General features: G+C 41.7%; 1 protein-coding gene across 2 annotated transcripts in view; it reads left to right on the forward strand.

Moving 5' to 3' along the window:
- Positions 1-9,133: 9,133 nt before the first annotated feature.
- Positions 9,134-21,666, forward strand: part of raver2 (ribonucleoprotein, PTB-binding 2) — a 119,230-nt gene continuing 106,697 nt past the window's right edge. The window contains exons 1-2 of one of the 2 annotated variants that reach the window (XM_022204531.2): positions 9,134-9,276; positions 10,544-10,828. In XM_022204531.2, the coding sequence (XP_022060223.1) occupies positions 10,553-10,828 (276 nt within the window). In that variant the 5' untranslated portion in view covers positions 9,134-9,276; positions 10,544-10,552. The remainder of the gene's footprint in view (positions 9,277-10,543; positions 10,829-21,666) is intronic. The other variant, XM_051947600.1, reaches the window with a different exon arrangement.

Consider the following 21,666-nt stretch of genomic DNA (forward strand, 5'->3'; position numbering starts at 1 on the left):
TACAAGCGTAGCACAGAAGTATAATTAAGTAAACCTTCAAAAGGTCTTTAGCTACTGTGCACAAATATCCTCACAAACACAATTGTCAGGTTAATTCAGTATCGGATGACTCGATTTAGGGCTGCACAGTGGAGTAGTGGTTTGCACTTTCACCTTGCAGCAAGAAGATCCCCGGTTCGAATCCCGGGGTGAGCCTGGGATCTTTCTGCATGGAGTTTGCATGTTCTCTCTGTGCATGCGTGAGTTTTCTCCGGGCACTCCGGCTTCCTCCCACAGTCCAAAAACATGCTGAGGTTAATTGGTTACTCTAAATTGCCCGTAGGTGTGAATGTGAGCGTGATTGTTTGTCTGTATATGTAGCCCTGTGACAGACTGGTGACCTGTCCAGGGTGTCCCCTGCCTTCGTCTGAGTCAGCTGGGATAGGCTCCAGCACCCCCCGCGACCCTAGTGAGGATAAAGCGGTGTATAGAGAATGGATGGATGACTCGATTTAATATCTCATTTTACCATTGTGATGGTAAATGAACTCACATGTCTACATATTTTTGGACAGCTAGTAGAAATAAACACATCCATAACAAATCAAGTGAAAGTTTGAACCTCAGGAGTGCTTGTTGCATTGTCGCTTGTGTGAGATTTAGATCATTTTCCCAAGAGAGCAATATACAATATCAGAATGGATACGCAGACACACAGCACTGCTAAAGCCAGCTAACCACAGAACATCTTCAACAGTCACAAAAACATCGAATGGATAGATACGTTGGTGTCATTGCACCTCAACGCACCACAAAATCTGGTACAAAAAGTCTAAGTCGGCACATGGTGGGCCAACACCTCACTAAGGCACTGTGTTGGTTTTTCTTTTAGTTTATAATCCAATATATAAATAGTCCTGGATGAGATAAAGCTTTAAAGACTATAAAATAATTCCACTTAAGAGCAGTATGCAGTTAATTTTATTCAAAAGGCATATTGTACATGAGGCCGCTTTTGTTGATATTGGTGGTGAACTTCATTCCTTGAGCTGCAAGGTAGTTTGGAAGGTGTATAGATGACTTTTGCTTCTTAGCTGGAAAGAAGTTCACCCAACCTTGTCACACAGAAAGCAGTGAGAGGTGTGTCAATAGTGCAAATCCAGTACAGATATTAAAATATTTTTGTTACAATTAATAGTTTTACAGTTTGGAGACAGACAGACATTTGGAACGCTTCATGCAAAAAAAACACTGAAACTCCCCTCATTGTTATTAAGTTCCAAATGTTACTAATTGTGTTTTTCAGCTGTTTGTCGTGCTATTTTGTTCCAACTGTAAGAGGTCATGGAACAGGTCATCCACAAGCGCCCCCTGCACACAGTAAGCTAGGGAGATTAACTGCAGGGGATTTTGTGTATATGCGTGTCTGTTGTCTCAATAACCTGGCCCAGTATTCACACTCACTGACGGCAGACTAATATTTTCTGATGCCTTTCCAGCCTGTATTATTCTCTCTGGTTCATGCAGGGACATTTAGGACACCTACACTCACAAAACGCTGGGCTTCAGAGGCCTGTTGGCCTTGTTTGGAGGGGAGCATTTTAATGGCATGAAGAATATCCGTTGCTGTTTTGTTGAACAGACTGTCTAGTTGAATAGAGAGTTCTTTAACATTCTCCACTCTGTCGGAAATCTCATTAATTAGCAGAAAGGAATTCATAGGGGCAACATTTTTATAAGTATGTAGAAATGTATAATTCGGTGACTAAATTTCAGCGAGAAAGCAAATTTTATATATCATCTTTCATACTCAAATACCAGCTTTTTTTAATGGCTTTTGTAGTCAGAAAACCTCACATTTCTTCGCTAGGTCTAAATCTTCTGTTGCCGTCTTGGCAAATCTAAGCCCCAAGTCCTATTAGGCTCTTGACCTCTCCATTAAGAAATGGAGCATTTCCGAGTAAAGTGGTGTTTCAGTCACGATCTGCACCTCGCCCCATAAGAGCGGTGTATTTTTTTTCCCAGTGTGTTTCAAGCTGCTGGTCATAGGTCAAGCCATTTATGGGTGAAGGAAGAATAGTGGTACTGCCTGGAAGACTTTATCAGTAATTTATGAGGCCTTTCTGTACATATGGTGTTTCCTGCCAGGGGATCTGAGAAACAACCACAGATGGAGAGGCAACATGGTTCTGACACAATATAACAAGAGGCTGCTTCAGCTGGGGGGGAGGCAGTATGTAGGTTTATATTGTGATGTTTGTTTGTTTTTTCTTTTTAGTTTTACACAGAAAAAAAATCATGGCTTAAAGTGTTAGCCGTGAACAACATCTGTGGTTTGTATCTGACTGGAAACCTTTGGTTGTCATTCATCATTCCTTTATCCTCTTTTCTGTCACCTATGGTCTTAAAGATAATGGTAACACTTTACTTTTACCCCCACAATTTAGTTTAGTTTTTTTTTTTTATTATTAAGATTTGTCCATTTTAACTCCATCTGGGTGCACCAATAAGATCAGGAATGACATGTACAGTGAAACACAGAGGGTGCTGGGTAGTCCTCACCAACAGCTACTTTGACAGCTAGTCTATACTTTTGTGAATCTGGTTTTGTACAAATTACAGTAAAATCGGTGAAAGCTTAGATGCTCAGAAACTGTTTGTATTCACATTTCCAATCAGTGTCATTTAATTTGCTGACTCCTGTTTCCAGCTTTTCTAAGAAGTGTGTTTGTAGCCTGCTGTATTGCTGTGTATTTACACACACAGTGAGTGCTGAAGAGGTCTGCCTTAAAATGATACTACATATTTCACCTATATTTATTTTTAATGACTTATATCGAGTAGGAGCAAATGGACTTTGAGCTGAAAGCATAGACTGTATATAAAAGATCAGTTTAGGCATCATGGCGGCACACTTTGAGTTCTTCAGTAGTGACTTGTCAATCACAAGGTAGCCCCGCCCTAAAACAAACTCTACATTATCATCTGTTTTACTCTAAATGGGACCTTAAGTTAGAAAATGAGCACCATGCTCCATTGAAGATGAGTTGAAACCAGCAATTGAGACCATAACCATGTTGTAGAAATTTTTAATTAGGTAAAAAATCAAGTTAGAAAAAAAGACCTTTTATAATCAGCTTCTATACAGTTCAAGTTCTCTTTAGAACCCGAGGAGAAAGAATGCAGGTTTAAAAGAATTCTGCTCTGGCCTCACTTTTCAGACCCAGAGGATATGTCAGTCTTTTATTTAGAGTTTAAGACTCGGAGTCAAACATTCTGGACACATCAGAAAGTCTTGGGAGGGCCTCACTTATTGTTGCATGTTAAGACAATGAGTGAAATATAACCTTTTATTAGATTTTTTTGGTCATACTTTTACCAAACAGTGGCAGGTTTGTGCATGTACAGTCAGGTCCATCAATATTTGGACATTGACACAGTTTTTAGCATTTGGACTCTGTACACCACCACAATGGATTTGAAATGAAACAATGAAGATGTGCTGTAAGTGCCTTTATTTGAGGCTATTTACAACCAAATCAGGTGAACAGTGTAGGAATTAAAACACATTTTATTTGTGCCCTCCATCTTGTTAAGGGACCAAATGTAATTGGGCAAACGAACATAATCATTAATCAAATTGTTACTTAAAATATTTGATTGCAAGTCTTTTGCAGTCAATGACAGCCTGAAATCTGGAACCCATAGACATCACCAGACGCTGGGTTTGGTCCCTTGTGATGTCTGTCAGGCCTCTGCTACAGCTGTTTTCAGTTCCTGCTTGTTCTTGGGACATTTTTCCTTCAGTTTCATCTTCAGCAAGTGAAATGCATGCTCTACTGGATCTAGAGCAGGTGATTGACTTTGCCACTGCAGAACATTCCATTTTTTTCCCTTAAGAAAAACTCTCTGGTTGCTTTCTGTGTATGCTTCGAGTCATTGTCCATCAGCACCGTGAAATGCCATCCAATGAGTTCTGAAGCATTGAGGCTGAATTAGAGCAGATAATGTTGTCTTAAACACTTTAGAATTCACCCTGCTGCTTTTGTCAGCAGTCACATCGTCAATACAAATAAGAGAACCTGTTCCAATGGCAGCCATATATGCCCACACCATCACACTACCGCCACCATGCTTCACTGATGAGATGGTTTGCTTTGGATCTTGAGCATTTCCTTCCCTTCTCCAGACTCTTCTCTTCACATCATTCTGGTACAAGTAGATCTTTGTCTCATCTTTCCATAGGATGTTGTTCCTCATGCACAGGCTAATTTAGATGTTTTTGGGCAATCTCTGATCTGGTCTTCCTGTTTTTGAGGCTCACCAATGGTTTACACCTTACACCCTCTGTATCCACTCTGGTGAAGTCTTCTCTAAATTGTTGACTTTTACCTTCTGGAGAGTGTTCTTGATCTGCCAAGCTGTTGTGAAGGAGTTTTTCTTCCAGGGAAAAGATTCTTCTGTCATCCACCACCCTTGTTTACTTGGTCTTCTGGGTCTTTTGGTGTCACTGAGCTCTTCTTTTTCAGAATGTATCAAACTGTTGATTTGGCCACACTTAATGTTTTTGGGGTTGGACCAAATATCCGAATGTTTGGTCATTACAATGGTATCCGAATATTTATTTTCAGATCTGAATATTCGGATTACCCCCCGTCAGACGTTAAGATCCGAATATTCACCTCGTTCCTTCATTGTCATCGTCGTCCTCCTATGTCGGATGTTGCGATCCTGTCTGAATATTCGGATATTTGACATTAATCGGGTCAAATATCCGGAGCCCAGAAATTTCTATTAGGGCCAGCCCTAAATGTTTTTACTATCTCTCTAATGGGGTTGATTTGGTTTTTCACCCTAATGAAGCAAATACCACACTTGAAATGAACTCTTGATCTTTAATCTGCTTCTTCTAAATGAAATAATGAGGGATAACACATACCTGACCATGGAACAACTGAGCAGCCAATTGTCTAATCATTTTTGGTTCCTTAAAAATGTGGAGGGTACATGTAAAATGTGTTGTAATTCCTACACCATTAACCTGATTTGCATGTAAATACCATCAAATTAAAATTGAAAGTCAGCTCGTAAATCACATCTTGATTGTTTCATTTCAAATCCAGCGTGGTTGTGTACAGAGCCAAAATGCTTGAAATTGTGTCATTATCAATATATTTATGGACCTGACTGTATAATTTGCCCAAAGCGTAACAGACAAGTAATTATTTTGTCGTTATTTTGACCTACCAAGCCAGCTCCCATTAACCTGGAGCCCTTCACATTTACATAAATGATTCAGCCTTGGGTTTGTGGACTGCTTTAATTCTCCCCTTTTCTGTCCAAAAGCTGATTCTGTCTCTTTAGTCCTGTTTTAACACAGTGAGGTGTTAGAAAGTTGCTATTAGGGCTGGGCGATAAATCGAATTAATTCGATTAATTCTCCTTTTTAAAACTTGACGATTTGAAAATTTGCCAAATCGTAAAATCGAGGCGAGCTTAAATATATAACATTACAGATTCTTCTTCTGCCTTTCACAACTTGTGCACTGGGGTTTGCTTCCGCCTCTCATCTCCTTCCGCCTAAACACTCACACCGCTGTCATGGGGGACAGAACAGCAGACGAAGAGTTGGTCGTGAGAAAAGGGCCTCATGTTACATCGATTATATGGAAGTGGTTCGGCTTTGACAAGAATGACACAGAGTAAACTACAGTCATGTGCAAGGTTTGCAAAAGCACTGTGAAAACGAAGAGTAACAGCACAACTAACCTCTTTCAGCACCTCCGGCAGAGGCATCATAAAGAATGGGAAGAGTGCTCGCAGCTACAGGAGTGTGGCATGGCTAGCACTAGCCATAGCAAAGAGACTGCAAAGAAACAACAAAAATCAATTAAAATCGTAATCGTCCAAGATGACTAAAAAAATCGAGATTTTAATTTTTTGGCCTTATCGCCCAGGCCTAGTTGCTATCCATACTATAGTATTAGACAGAACTATCAGTACTGCTGGTAAGTTAATAAGTCTAACACTGAGAGACATCAAGGCTTTCTGTAGCATATGGAAAAGATGTAGCAGAAGGATTTCAAACCGAGCATCTGATCTTGAAGGACTGCCTTTTTGATGTTTTCATTGGATCGCTCCTTTTGAGCTCTCACATTCTATTTAAATGAACCACAATATACACAGGCATAGCTTGTTTCTGAATAGATCTATTTTAAGACAAAGTCATTGAGAGCAGCAACGTAAATTGTTTCACCTTGAGGTGAAGATGGAGAGGGGCGCACAGGGCTCTCAGCAGGGAAGTAGTTCAGCGCTGTGGAGAGCTGAAGGAGAGATGCTGAATCGTCCCCACGTCCCTGTCTGCCTGTCGCCATATCCCAAAAACCTTATTAGTTTGTCTGCATTCATTCATACCTCCTCGTGGCCTTGTCTTTGTCTTTTTTTCCCCACTGTCACTGTATCTCCCGCACTCTCCCTCTTTCTCTTGAGCTGCCTGCTGCTCCCTGCCAGGGAAACGCTGTGAATTAGAGCACCAGGCTCTGTGTCCAAGCACCCTCGAGGCATTTCAGTCAGTCTCCTCTCTGCCAACTCGTACAGCAGACATGCACTAGCAGCATATTTTTGTGCAGTCCAGAGTCCCAGTTTCCCCAACGCATCTCAGCAGTGTGATCATCTTAAGCTTTGCATGCGAGCAAGCAATTTATAGGACTTTGAAATCAGTTTGACACACAGCCCTTGCCTTTCTGTCATGTAAGTTTTGCTAAAAACTTTGAAAATGTGTGCAGCAGCTGAACCTTACAACAAAATCTAGATTAAATCACAGCTTTCGGCTCAAAGGTACAACTTTACCGAATACTGTAGACTTGCAAGGAAGTCTAATTAGGGCCTTTAGAGGGATCAAAACATTGAAAAAGCACACACTTGAGTTATTCTTGATGTTAAAACAGGGACTTTAAAGTAAATGGGACATTCTCATTACTGACTCACTGGCTCACCAAGTAAATGTAGCTTCCCTGATGCACTGGTGAAGAGGTATGCTTACAACCACTGTAATTAGGACATGAATTGGGCAGGGAGCTCTTGTGCATGTTGTCCCTGTGTGTTAAGGTCAGCTGTTTTTAGTAGGACACATGTCCTTTAATTTCTTCTATGCTGTAAAAGAAAGGAAGCCACGCCAGCATGCTGCGTGTGTGATCATTTCTGAGAGCGCTGCTCCGGAACAGAAGGAGAGCCTCCAAACCATTACATCCATTCCCGACAGGGTTGCAGAAGTAGATAATCACACTGCACAATCATATATGATGCATATGCACACGTGTATGAGCTCACTGTCAGCTCCCACGCACGATGGGCCACTTCACCGTTTAGGGTTAAGCCCCCTCCTGATACCTCCTCCTCCCCTTCCCTCCCTTCCCCTCCCATCCTCACGCCTACTGAGCTCATCCCAGGTGCCTGCTTTGCCTGTTCAGCCACTCTGCCCACCCACGCCCTCACACTCTCAGTCCCAGTGAGCAGCGGTGAACGTTTTCCTGCTTTCTTCTTCTCCTCTCTACTGCCACCCACTCCAAAAGGCTGTGAATCACTGGCTGACACATTGAAGCACCAGCAGGGCTCTTGTCTTTCAGATGGAGAGCAACTAACATATCTCTTTTTTTTCCCCCTCCAGTTTGTGAAGCGTAGCCCATTATTATGAGGATTTGACTTGCACATAGGTAAAAATGCTTTAAAAGGTACAGAGTTTGTGTAGCTGTGTGGGGCAGCTGCAGGCTGACATAAGTTAATGCACGTTTGTGTGTGTGTGTCTGTAAGTGTAACGCAGTGCTGGCATGCGTGTGTGCCAAGGGGACCGAGAGAACAAATTAATTGTTCTCTCATGGAAACGTTGTTTAGCACTTAGTGGAGTGATTCATGCGTCTCCAGAATCAGCCTGTGCAAGTGACAGGCAAGTCCTTGCTGTCTTTCCACAGAACCACTGCTCAATGATTCATGTCCCCCAATCTGTTAGCAGGCACCGGCTATTGTATGAGCTGTTAGATCAAAACCTGACTTCTTGGTATTTTTCAAGTGGAAGAAATGCCTTTGTTTCAGCAGGTTTGTTGGACTGTAAACATAGATTGCATACTGAATGAATGCTCAGCAGCATTTATCACAGTTTGATTTCATAGAGCACATAAGTTATAAGGATTTGTATTGTTATGTGAGAATATGATGGAAAATGGCCTGCTGCTGATTAGGACTCCAAGGGGCAGCTTCATGTATCACCTCCAAACTGTCTATGAAGGCTGGAACCAGTATTTTAGTCTTACTAGTTTGCTGTAGATTAGTACAAATCCTAATTACCTAAACTCAAAGATGACATTCTAAGCTGTGTTTCGCCTGCAACAGTGCAAAACCCAAAGATGCGTTGAATAAAGCAGCTAATTCTCTCCTTTAAAAGCTGGAACAATATATTGTTTTTGCATTTTTGCTCGATAAATGACTGCAGAGTTGTTGAAATAGTAGCTTATTTTCTCTCAATCAACACATTTAATAAACATTTCATTTCAGCAGTGCAGTTGATATTACCAAGTGTAAGCAATTGATTTTGACATCCCGTAGAAACAGGTTTTTCCACACATGTTCCAGGAAAATGCTGCTGAAACACTTCTCAGCTCGCGGACAGTGAATTTGAGAGTACACACAAAGAGACCTGGAGCACGCCGCTTTTTCACAACCTTTTATTGTGAAAACAGTTTTAACACTATTGTGTCTTCATCAGAGTCAAAATCCTTGTCCTTAAAATAATCACATAAAAGCTGGTATCATTGCCTTTTGGAATAAAGTATTTTCCTCAGTGTACAGCAGATTTCATCATGGTGCAGGAGCATTTATCTGTTGATTTGCAGTGCATATAGCACATCTGCGACTTGTATTTTTAGCACATACTGCTAAATAGCACTGTAATGATGCATGACAACATGAAGAGTTTTATCCAGGAAAATACGCTGAATATTCTCCACTGAGTCTGTCTGAAATCACACAGTTTGCCCTTTTGTTTGGCCTTCCCACTCTGGAGTGGACCGAGCGTAAGTCTGATTCAAGCATTCATACAACAAACAGCGCTCATACAGTCACTGCGTCTCAGTTACACTGGTTCAGCCACTTGGCAGAGGGTGATCATTTTCACCCACTGACAACTGTGATTGTCTGGACTTCGATCTGCCAAGAAACGCTCCACACAGATGGCGAGAGAGAGAACATGGAGGTTGATTTCACCGTCTCTTACCGGCCTCGGTATAATCGAGCTCTAAATATTTCGTAAGTGGGTTGATGTGTGCTTGTTGACATGTTTGTGTGCCTACATGAGTGTGAATGCATCCTGTGAGTGTGAGCATACAGTGCGTGTGTCTGTCAGCGACTCATGCTGCCTGCGGAAGCTACATAGGCATTGTGAGGACTCTGCAGGGAGCTCTGCTCCCCTTGTGTTTGCCAGGAGCAGCTTTCCACCCACGGTGGGCAGGCAGGCAGGCAGGCAGGCTTGGTTGGCATTCACTGGATGACTTGGGTAGAAAGGAGGGAAGGCACACAGCCATTCATGGTCACATTATGCACATGGAGAAGAGGAAAGCTCTGGCGGTTTAGAGATATTCTCCAGTGAATGCCTTTCTCTCTCTCTTTGACCAAAGGAAGAAATGTTTTAATTGGACTGCAGAACAAAATAGGTTCTCTTTGTACCCTCATGCACAAGGTTGTGCATATATTTAGTAGACCGGTGCTGTCTAGAAGCTACTGTACACAGTTTGGTGAACACAAAGTATTTTGCAGATTCAACATGTGGTTCATTATATATTCAGCCCTTGTAGTGTAAGCCTGAAATCTGTTCCTTTAAAAATGCTGTTAAAAGGATTGGATTACATTGTAAACTATGATAAAAATCAAGCAACCTTCAGGGGCGCACACGCACATAAAACACGTCTGAGGGGTTTTAATCGACTGAACTGAACGATCTTAATAGGCTTCTATATGTTGAGCAGACAGCTGGGGTCGCCAGGAGTCCAAGGTGAGGAAACAATGTGAGCACAAACACAAAGAAGTAGTTCCATTCACCTCGACACTGCATCTTAAAACCAGGATTTGTTTAATTGTTTAGTCTTATGAAGAATTACTATGTGCCATGGAATAAGACGGCTGTAGTTCACTGGTTTCTTCGAATAGAGCGCATCTTCCAATGAAATAGAATAAACAGCAAAGAAATAACCATGAGATTGTGCAAGTTTAAATATTAGATTTGATTACATTTTGATTATTTGAATAAACAGAGAGGCGAAGAGCGAAAGAAACTGATTAAATCTGTTTGTTTTTTTCCAAGAACAGCCTAATTAGTTTAGTGGCTCACTAAAAGACTAGTTTATGGATTCACTCGTGGTTGGAGTGTTTTCTTTCTCTTACTGTCTCTCAGCACACACCTCCCACCTGCTCTCTCTCTCTCTCTCTCTCTCTCTCTCTCTCTCTCTCTCTCTCTCTCTCTCTCTCTCTCTCTCTCTCTCTCTCTCTCTCTCTCTCTTTCCTCACACTTTTCCCTCAGCTACCCAAGATGGCGGCAGCCTCATCCATCCAGCCGCCAAGCGTTCACTCCTCTCTAGCCCGGGATAGCGTACTTTCTCCGGAGATGGACAGCCCCGAGAGCCGGCAGCCGGAGGACGAGGAGGCGGCGGCGGCGGCGCAGCCCTCTGAGCCGGCGATTAGCCTCCGCGACCTGCCGGACCTGGAACCGGAGGAGATCGAGAGGAGGCTGGCCAAAACTCGCCAGGAGCTGAGCAACAGGAGGAAAATCCTCATTAAAAACCTGCCGCCCGACACCACCAACCAGGTACATGTCAGTCGAAAGAGGAGAAACTGAAGCAAAAGTAGCGGCGCGCAGTTGGTTTTCAGTTTTTACGCACGCGGGCACTTATTGCGCGTCTGTGATTCTCAGCGGTGTAGTTTGCTCCGACTGTCGCACTGTGCAGAGCGTTTAGTATGTACGTTATGGTGTAGTTTTAGAGCGTCTGATCTCAGGTTATCACCTGGTGTACACATGATCACCTAATATGTTCGGTTTTCTATGATAGAAAACTAATAAGGAACTTTAATTTAACAGTTTGTTTGGACACCTCAGGTCTGCCATCTCATTTGGCTTACACGCTTTTATTAATCAAAATAATAAAATAAAAATCACCCTTGCTGTAACTTTACATGTGTTCCATGATGTGAGGAAAGGGATCCCCAAATAGAAGTTATGTGGAGATGGCTTCAGTTGATTAAAACGTATTTAGACTTAGATTTTTGTGGTATTTGTGCACTTCAAAACATGTTAGAAGTGTGCAGAGGTGTGTGTTTCACAATGAGTTTTTGGAATTTTCAAGTGTGTTGCTTTCCTTGCAACAGGGGACTCAGATGAAGTGCACTTTTTTCATTGGTGTAAGGTTATTCATGCAAAATCATAGTTTTCTGCTTCTTGTTATGTTATGCTGCATAAATGATCATGCACATCTGCAATCAGCAGTGTAATCAGTTAATTTGTACACACTAAATTCTATTGTGCAGATAAAGTTCTAACCAATGCCCCAAATGATACAAATATTGTTTGGAATACAGTCTCTGTTTGTTAAGGACAGTAAGAACTACTGTGTCCATGTTAGTCCTGACAGATGGAATCCATGATTTCTGACTCTGCTCTAATCAGGTTCCTTTACTGGAGTCAGAAGCACATCACTTTATCTTTGATGTTTATTATACATGTAAGGACTTTGCATGCGTGTTTCTCGTCAAAGACAGCAGAGCGACTCCACTGTTAATAACTTCATGACCTTTTTGATTTCTCTCACTGAATGCCATTCATCACTTGTGTCAGCATGCAAGCCTTTATGAGGCAGCGTGTGGAAGGCGTTGTTTCTTTTAGGGTTGTACCACCTAACATTCTTAGAGAGGCTCGCTGCCAACCAGAGCCAGCACTCTGCTGGCTGTGAATGAGAGGAGGAGTGCGAAAGAGAGCGACTGCATGGCGTGTGTGAGAAATGAGAAACAGAGGGAAGAGAGAGAAAAGGCACTTGGAGCAGGTGAAGCAACAGAAGTGGAATTTCTCTCTGTGTTTTCCACATTATTCATGTGTCAGATGGCGTGTGATATGTTTGCTGAACGGAGCAGCCGGAGAGCAGAGCAGCATGAAGTCTGCCCTTCTGAACGTGCCTCATAAATCCATCCTCTTAAAGGAGTAATTCAGACTCTTTGACATGACAGTTCCGACTGGCAGTGATATTGTTGAACTGACCAGGGCTCAGGCTGCAGATCCTATGTCAGTAATATAAGGATCCAGCAGCTTGTCAGACAAAAATGAACAAAAACATTTAGAACTAAATCACAGTAGTCAGTAATATTGTAGCCATTAAGAGCAGAACATGAACGTGCTGTTTTGGTTTAAAATTCCTCTTTTGCTCTTGTTCTTTCAGCTTCCCAAAGCCTAAAGACGTTTTGCTGCCCCTCTCTGTTTTATATCTTACATTCTTCATTTTTCTGCAGTTGTTTAGACTGAAAAAGTGATTTTAAGGGGTCACTCGGGGATCGGAGAAGCACATTTTCAGCTCATTTCGATCATTTTCTGAACTAAATTATACATCAGTTAATTAAAATAATAATCAAGATTAATCAGTAATGAAAACAGTCTAGGTTCTTTAAATATTAATACTCATGCTGTGTGATTTCATATCTTGGTGGTGCAAAGGGCTTCAAACTTATTGCTACTCTTACTGGGTCCTGGGCAAGAATCCAGTGCTATTCATAGTGCTGGTGTTGATGTTGTAGCATCTTCCAAAAGGTTCTAGATTTATGGCAAACGAAAGTCCTTGTCACGGTCTTATAACCTGTCTGATGGACTCAGCAACACCCAGCCGACTCCATCTCCCATTCCTCTCATGCCCGCTGCCCTATTAGCGAACACTATCGCAGACTGGTTGTGTGTGCGAGTATGTTCATGGTGCACAGTGTCAGATATATGGCCCCGCTGACAGTCTTCCTCTCAGGAGGAGGAGTGGGGGATGGGAAGGAAGGAGGAAGAGTACAGTGAGAAAGCAAAGATGGGAAGACAGTTGGAGAAGAGAAAAAATAAAAGAATGGAAAGAGGATGTGAAAGGATGTTACGGGAAAATCAGGATGAGGGAGTCTGTTTAATGACGATCATGCAGGACAGATTTTTTTCCTTTTTTTAAACTGCCTTTTATGATTTAGCAAAAAAGTGTGAAAAGTGTCACTTGTAGTAATGAAACTGGAAAGAATTATCATCCAAATATGCAGCTCCCCTCAGCTTTATGGAGCTTTTACTCCGACTGTATGTTACCTGCTCAGCACCGAACAACGGTCAGACATAAATAACATCTAGCCGGTGAACACAGTGGAGCACTGAGCAGCTAAAGAGCCAGATACATAATTTCCCTCAGGTGCTGGTATGGACCACAGCTAAAGCAGAGTGAATGTTGATCTTTTAGTCACTTGTTGGACAGAAAGATGACTGCTGGCTAGAAGTAATCAAACAAGTTTATGTATCAACATACGAGGTGATGTTGTGTCTGTTTATTCTTCACAGGTTGTTTCCGCTGCCCCAAAGTGACAACCAATACCAGGTTCAGGTTTAGCTGAACCTAAAAGATGGATTAAAATATACTGTCTTCTTTGTGTGATGTAAAGAACGATGAATTTGTGGCCAGAATCTATCTGTGTACCCTTGCAATGCTTAATCTGGCACAGTAACTATTGTATATTAAATAGATATGGTGTCATCAGAGCTGGGCATTATTTGGAAGTACTTCTAGTGCAAGCTACAAGCACTAATCGACCAAACTTTAAAACCATCTGCCTAATACTGTGTCGGTGCATCTGGTGCTGTCAGAACAGCTCTGGTTTGTGGTGCTGGGATGTTGGCAGTGGATTCTTTGTGTCCGGTGGGAGGTTTGCACAGGGGTCTTCACGGATTAGCCTGCTCTGGCACATCCCTTGCCATGAAGCTGTACCTGATTGGGATCTGGAAAGTACATGGTGGCCAGGTCAGTGCTTTGGAACTTTTTGTTGTGTAACTTGAGCCGTTCTTAAGCATCTTTAAAAAGTGTGGCAGGGTGAATTGTCCTTCTGCTGGTTTCCACAGCTGTTGAGGAGTGAGTGGTACATGTCAACATAACATCCACGTGAATGCCAGGATCAGAGATTTCCCAGCAGAGCCTTTTATAGTAATGAGGTGATCAGTATTATACACCTCACCTGTCAGTGGTTTTAATGCGGTGACTGATTGGTGTATGCAAGTGGGACTTAATTGTAATATACAACATGTTTCATTAAATCCAAGATGCTTGTGAACAAACATGCTTGCAGATGCACGGGAGGGTAAATGTATGTGGGCGTGTGTGTGTACACAGGAAGGAGGTTAGCTTTTGAGGTCTTGGATTAATCACCTTCTTAAAAACAGAAGATGTGTTTGTGTGTCTGTGTTCCTTCAGAAAACCAGTAGCATGCGCGTGTGCAGTTGTGTTTGCATAACGTACAGGTAAACACAAATACATGTAAATGTGACAAAGCAGCATGCATCTGAGCCGCTCTCTTTCCACCCACGTCCTCCTCTCACTTTGCATGCCATGATGTGTGTGTGTGTCAGTAGCAGATGTTCATGAAATCTGCCACTCCTGACAGTGGGCAGTCTTTATCACCTCCTTCACCTACGAGGCTGCGTGCACACAGTGATTTAGCCATTTTCCGGAGCATCAGTCACCTCAAAGGTTTGCAGATGTTTGTGTCACAGTTATTTCAAGATACACCTGTTAGACTGTTGGTGCAACGAGGAAAGACCAACACGGCAGTTCATTCACCTATTTCATGGGATCATTTGGCTGGGACTCAGATATGAAGGTGACCTCTTGTAGGTGAGATAATGAACTTAGCTGGAGACAGTCCGTGACCTCTGATGCTCGGCCAGTTGAAGTGCAAGATGACGATGGAGATAGAAAGGGAAGTGTTGTAAATTAGGGCAGATTGATTTAATAAAAAATAGTATCAATCACTTTACATTGTGTAAATTCTAACCCAGCATGTTAAATTCATATACTGTGTTATTCCACTTAAAGTCAAGTCAAGATGATTCGAAATGTAATAAATGGTTTCACAGTAAACAGGAGATGAGAATGCGCTGACTGGATAAAAGGTTTGTAAGTAACCTCTGAAGAAAGGCATTGACTGGACAAGTACAGGAAAGAATGGAGAGTAGACTAGTGTGTGTGTGTGTTTGTGTGTGTGCTTGAACCGTACCGTGTGTGTGTGCTGGTCCCTGTTCTCCAGACGTCTGGACCCTGGATGATTATACTTGAGTGTGTTGCTTTCGATACACAGATTGAAAGCACGAGAAGAGAGATTTTTAGAAAGTACAGCAGTGTAATGACGAGCTGGAGAGATAACTGCGATGTTTAACCTGCCTGCAGGGGAGGTCCACACAAACCAGAACCCCAGAATTACACGACACACAGTGTACCAACATTTGACAGCTAATGTCAGGCATGAAGGTTCTGTCAGATCAGAAACCGTCAACCTCAGACATCAGAAACATCAAATCAGTCAGTGGCAGCTCTGTGGGCGCAAACTTGTCAGTAATTAGAGAGGTCAGATCACAATGACAAGAATAAGCCATGCCAGGTTCCACTCCTGTTACCCAAGAATGAAAACCAGCGAGGGACGATTGGAGTGTAAACAAATGCACAATGTTCCGTCTGATGGATTTCAGTTTGTTCTGTGAGATGCTGATGGCAGAGTCACTATTAACAGCACGAACCCATCCATCCTGCCTTATGTCAGTGGTTTATTTTCATAAATCACTTTCAGGAGTTTTATTCTACCCACGGGGAACAATGGGATCTGTCATTCTGCCAGGATGAAAGTAAGAGACAAAAATATCACTTTTGTATGCCCCTGTGAAATACAGAAAGAAAACTTTTACCCCAAAACAAGTCCACCTGACAGAATGACTCTTGTATCTACAGAATGTAACTAGACGAGCCCCCAGTAGAGGGCAGAACCACGCCCATGCATGATACTCTGTATCAATTTTGATCATCCTACATATATCCCTTCCTACTTGATCTGCTGACCTGTAACTCCACAACTGAGCAGGGGACCTTAGACTGATCTTCAGTGCCAAGTTTGATTATCCTGACTTCAGCACTTGCAGAGATATCTGACCGGACATACCCACCCACCCACATACATACATACTTACCCAGCCAGCCAGATACCGAAGCGAATGTAGTAACCCCGCTTCATTCATATTCATATGACTAAAGCTTCAGATTTGAAGTTGAATAAACAGGAAATTTTATGTCCTTAATTTAAGACTACCATTATTTATTCTGTTCATTATTACTCGAAATATAAATATTTCTCTTGTCAGATAAGTATTTGTAAATTGACACAAAACCTAGTCATGCAGGTGAAAATGTTTATTCTGATCTGCACCAAATTTGTGTGCTTCCTTGCAACTATATTGGATAAATGAAGTGCGATATTGGCTATTAAAATGATTTAAGCTTTGTGAAATATGAGATTGCTGATTGCACGTATACAATGATTGGTCGCAGTACTAAAACCACAGACAAAGGACACGTAGAAGATTGATCATTTCATCACAATACAATGTTCTGCTGGAATCTTTGGGTCTTGATACTCACGTGGATGTCAGTTTTGAGGCGTACCACCTACCTGAACATTGTTCCACACCCCGATGGCAACAGTAGTCATCTGCCCCTCCCCCTGCAGGACAGTGCAGCCCATCGCACCACAAAACATGCTCAGGATTGGCTCAAGGAACATGACAAAGAGCCTAATGTGGCCTCCCCACATTCCAATTCAATTTAGCATCTGTGGGATGTTTTGGAATGAGTCCAGTCGATGGCGGTCAGGATTCTTGTGTCCTTGGTCTGATGGGTCAGAGCTGTTCTGTTGCACGAGAGGGGACCTACACAACATTTAAAGTTGTAGCTGATTTGTGTATATGCTAAAAAAAAAAAAAAAAAAAGTTCTTTCAAATACAGTGCATCAGTTGTAACACATTACTTTTCTTTGACCTTACAGTTATAAATTTATCTACTTAAAAGTTCATGTTTAGTCTCTGTGTCAAACCATTTTTAATGCAATTTTTCAAGCTAAAATACTTCACCAAAGACTCATGTGACTCTGCTTTTGATTGTTTAAAGCTAGTATATTTACAAAAATGTGTGCAATGCAACTTAAGATATTTACTTCCCTACATCCAGTCTGTCGATGTGCAGGGTGCTTTTTTCTGGCGCCTTGGTGTACGAGTACAAATGGCTACCAAAGGGCATTTAGCTTTTATGTCTAAGAGCTTCTCTGCCAGCATCCACGTTGCTCTGCAGAAGCGTGATGCATCATCTCCCCAGCCTCATCCTTAAAACGCTCCTCTAAGTGTTTGGTACGTTGTAGTCTTCTGACTTTAATTCAGTGCCAGACTGTGGACAAAATGTAAAGAATTCAACACTGTTCAACACTCAGGTAAAATAATAAATACAGTTTGATTCTGTTCTTCTTAGTTTACCTTAAGTCTAGCAGTGGAGAGTGGTGATAACTGCAGCTCAAATATTTTACTGTCATCCTGTGAACACATTTTAATTTATAATGGTATTTAAAGTCGAAAAACTTCACACAAACCAAGTCAGTATTTATTTATGCGTTTTCACCGAATCGATGAGTGCAGGACTCTGTTGATATGTTGAGGGGGAGTGACTGTTGACTCACTGGGAAAAATAACCTCCAATCTGAGCGCTGTCGCTTCAGGGCCCGAGCCAAGCAGAGATGGGTGGGTGTGGAAAGCAGAGAGAAGTGGGGTCATACTGGCTGACAGCAGAATCTGTCCTGTCTCAGGGCAAGCCACCTGCTTCCTTCAGCCCACTGGTTCTGCCCTCTCTGAGATCAAATCAACCGGCTTTTCTAAGAAAGGAAAAAGTGAAATGAAGGAATGGACAAACACAAGCGACCGGCGAGGTTTGAGCAAGCAGTGGCAGAAGGCTAAACGATGAAGCGGTGCGGTCCTGTGAGATGCATTTCTTCCAGTGACAGCACTGAAGCAACAGGGAAAACCTCCAGCTTCAACGTGAAGTACAAAAACATTGCTTTTTCAACTCATTAAGACTTAATAGGTAATTCCACTTCCTCTAATGGGCGCCTTGGTGGAGATTTTGAACAATATTGCCCTACTGAGGTTGTAAAAAGAATCTATTTTAAGGCGTGTTGTGTTTGTTGGAGTCGATCACATGTAATGGTGCTGACTGTTTATTGCCTGTGCCTCCTCAACTCTACCTACATGCCCCCACTTTTTTTGCCCAAAAAATATGATTTTCTCACTCTAGTCACTAATAAAGGCAAAAGGCTTCAAAACGTTTACCCAGAAACTGATGACTAATGGCATAGATGTTAAAGCCAGGCTCTTTGGAAAAACACACAATAACAGTTCCACAATAATCAATCCAATGTCATTATTTTTTAGTGTGATAAATACTAGTGTGACTGATATTGATTTTCTTTAGACTGATGCCAATTCCAATATTGATTAATCGGCCGATTGATTTAAAAAAAAATATAATGAATAAAATAATTTGTTCTTTAGTTACTTAACTCTTATAACAACAAAGATATGAATTACAGACATAACCTTTGTCTGTTTTACAATACTTTGTCCTTTAGTATTTGTTTAACTTTACAACAGAGAGGAATTTTCAAGTACAAAAACATGCATTAAAGCATGAAACCTCTGGGAAACTACACAACCTTAAAAAAAATCAATCTATAAATGAGTTATAAAATACATCATCCGTTATTTTCTTTGCCATGAAGTCAGGGCTCAGATGAACCAAAATAAAAACCAGAGACGCCTTTCTCAGATGTCAAAACACATCATCTTTGACAAAGTTGCATTTTAAATATATAATGGTCACAAATAGTCTGACACTAATGTTCCTCCATAACAACACACACAGTGAGCTGCTGTTACAGCCTTTGTCTCGTTCTGATGTTTTCTGACAAAGAAAAACTAAGAGTGACATCATGACAGTTGCTGAAGACGGACAGTAATGTTAGTCATTTGAACTGAACAAACCCCCTCCCCTCTATGTTCACATTGCTCCTCCTTAAATGATTGATGAACGGTTGTTCTGTACTCACATATTTTGTACACTTACATTACTTCTGCAGTTACTTAACGACTTTTAAGATGTTCACTGGCGCTAGGTGGGTTGGCATAACTACAACAATGTTATTGCTAACAGAAACAGACAGGGAGTAACTTCAGCTAGATTAGCACAACTTTAGCAATGCAGTGTAAATGAAAAACATGATGCAACGAAGCACACGTCACGACAGAGAGACTTAAACTGAAACAGGAGACATGTTGAGTTTTTGTTAATTTCATAACGTCGTTATAAACTACTCAGCCCACTGTTGTAATGTTGCCTTACTGCCTTTGTATTTGTATGGTGTCAGAGCTCCATGTGTTGGACAAACAGTGCAAGGACATCATTCTCTGCCCTGTCACACTCTAGCGTATAGAGCCAGCATCTGAGGAGCGTATGGACTTTTTGGGAAAACGCTGACATGCGCTGAAACAAGCGAGAGGTACGCTGGAATACGTTTCTAGTATGCCGGGTATGTCGGTGTACGCTGATGTACGCTGACGGCCAAAAATTTTTTTGAACATGCACAAAAATTTTCAGCGTATGCCGATGTATGAATTTTACGCTCCTCATACGCTCCTCATACGCTGAACACGCTAGAGGTACGCTGAAGGTACGTTACTCATACGTCGAGTACGCTTCTCATACGTTGAAATTCAGTGGGTCAGGAAACCTAGCGTTAGAGGAGCGTATAATGAACGTGTGTCTGACGTGTGTCTAACGAATGGCTAACGTTATGATGGTAGTTCTAACGACAGTCTAACGTACTCAACTTACGCCTAACGTGTTCTGAGTGTACAGCCAACTTATCCCATGCGTATTACATGTGTATTTCCAGCGTATGGGGGGTATATAAAGTCTCACATTTCCAAATCTGTATCGGTTTGTACCAGCAGTTCAGAAATGGAGGTTGCTGTGCTGCAACATCACCAAGATTTGTTACAGTTGGAAGTTGAGTATGCTAGACACAGAAGAAGAAGGCGTAGAATGAGACGTGCAATCTGGGTGAAACCTTGGATTGGAAGGCGGCGTCAATTTGGCCTTTATGACCAGCTTATGGTTGAATTGAGAAATGAAGATCAGAGAGCCTTCAGAAACTTCCTACGCATGCCTCCAGAAATGTATGATGAACTGCTGGACAGGGTTGGTCCCAACATCACCAGCTGTGTACGCTCATCATACGTGTGGCTGATACGCATACGTTTCTCATATGTCGGAGGTACGCTGATATACGTTACTCATACGTCAGTATACGTCCACATCACATACGCTCACATACACTGACATACGCTGACGTACGCTACTCATACACTACTCATATGCTACTCATACGCTGACGGTACGCTAGGCTCACGTTACGCTAGGCTCACGTTACTCTAATGGTCATTAACCGAAAATCGACCGCATACGCTGAAAAGTTGTGCGTATAAACAATTTTTCGAAATATTCGATATGTTCCTCAGACGCTGGCTCTATACGCTAGAGTGTGACAGGGCCCTTACAAGTGTTCCCTAAATGCCTCACATACAGGCTACAGTAGATGCTAGCTCAGCAGCTGTGCAGAGAGAAGCCTCTAGTCTCCACTCAGTTACTGCAGGGCATAGAACTGTGATTAACGTGTGAAAAAATGTATTTGAAACATCAGTATCACAGCCGATCATTGACATTTACTGGTAGGAAGTCAAAATTATTATCCTAAATTATATTCACTCAGTTGAGTCCTCCTATTGCACAGACATTAGTTCAGGCCCAAACTAGATACAGTTTCTGCATAACAGCAGCACTAGTTTTAGCTCAATCAATGCTACCTGGAAGAGACTTTGTATAGATACTAGGGTTTAACTGATATGTAAATATAAGCACATTTTATGATGTTTATATTTGTATCTTCAATTTGCTATTATACCTGTTTTCTGCCTTTTCTATTGCTGAAAGTAAAAAAAGTAAACTGGCAACTTATAACCCAGGTCCAAATTGATTTTTATTTTATTTTTTACATATTATAATGCATTTTGGAAGTTAAATATTGTGCAAATTGTGTAGTGGACTATCACATTAAGAGTTTGGCAGCCAGTGCACCTCTTGGACTGTGTCTGTGGCTGCAGGGGTTTATTATGGGTTTGAATTCCTACTCCTGCTGCGCTGCTTTACTGCTTCATCCGTCTTTACTCGAGTAGAAGTGCTCAAAGCATCTGAGAAGGGCAAGAAAAGCAAAAATCCCAAAGAGATTAACTAAAACTTAGTGATAGAAAACCTCGTATTATAATTTTACGATGAAGAAGGATAGAAAAGTGAGGTATCTCCATGACAGGTTTAGATTGTACTCTCTTGTAATCTCTTCTCCTTCTTTGAGAGTAACAGTCAGCATGAAAATTTTACCAAAGAACTTAAGTTTACTCCAGCAGTGACAAAAATGATGGGAGAAAGCAGAAGGATTCAAATGAGGCAGAGGAAAACCAGG

This window comes from Acanthochromis polyacanthus, chromosome 4 (genome assembly GCF_021347895.1).
Source record: "Acanthochromis polyacanthus isolate Apoly-LR-REF ecotype Palm Island chromosome 4, KAUST_Apoly_ChrSc, whole genome shotgun sequence".
NCBI lineage: Eukaryota > Metazoa > Chordata > Actinopteri > Pomacentridae > Acanthochromis > Acanthochromis polyacanthus.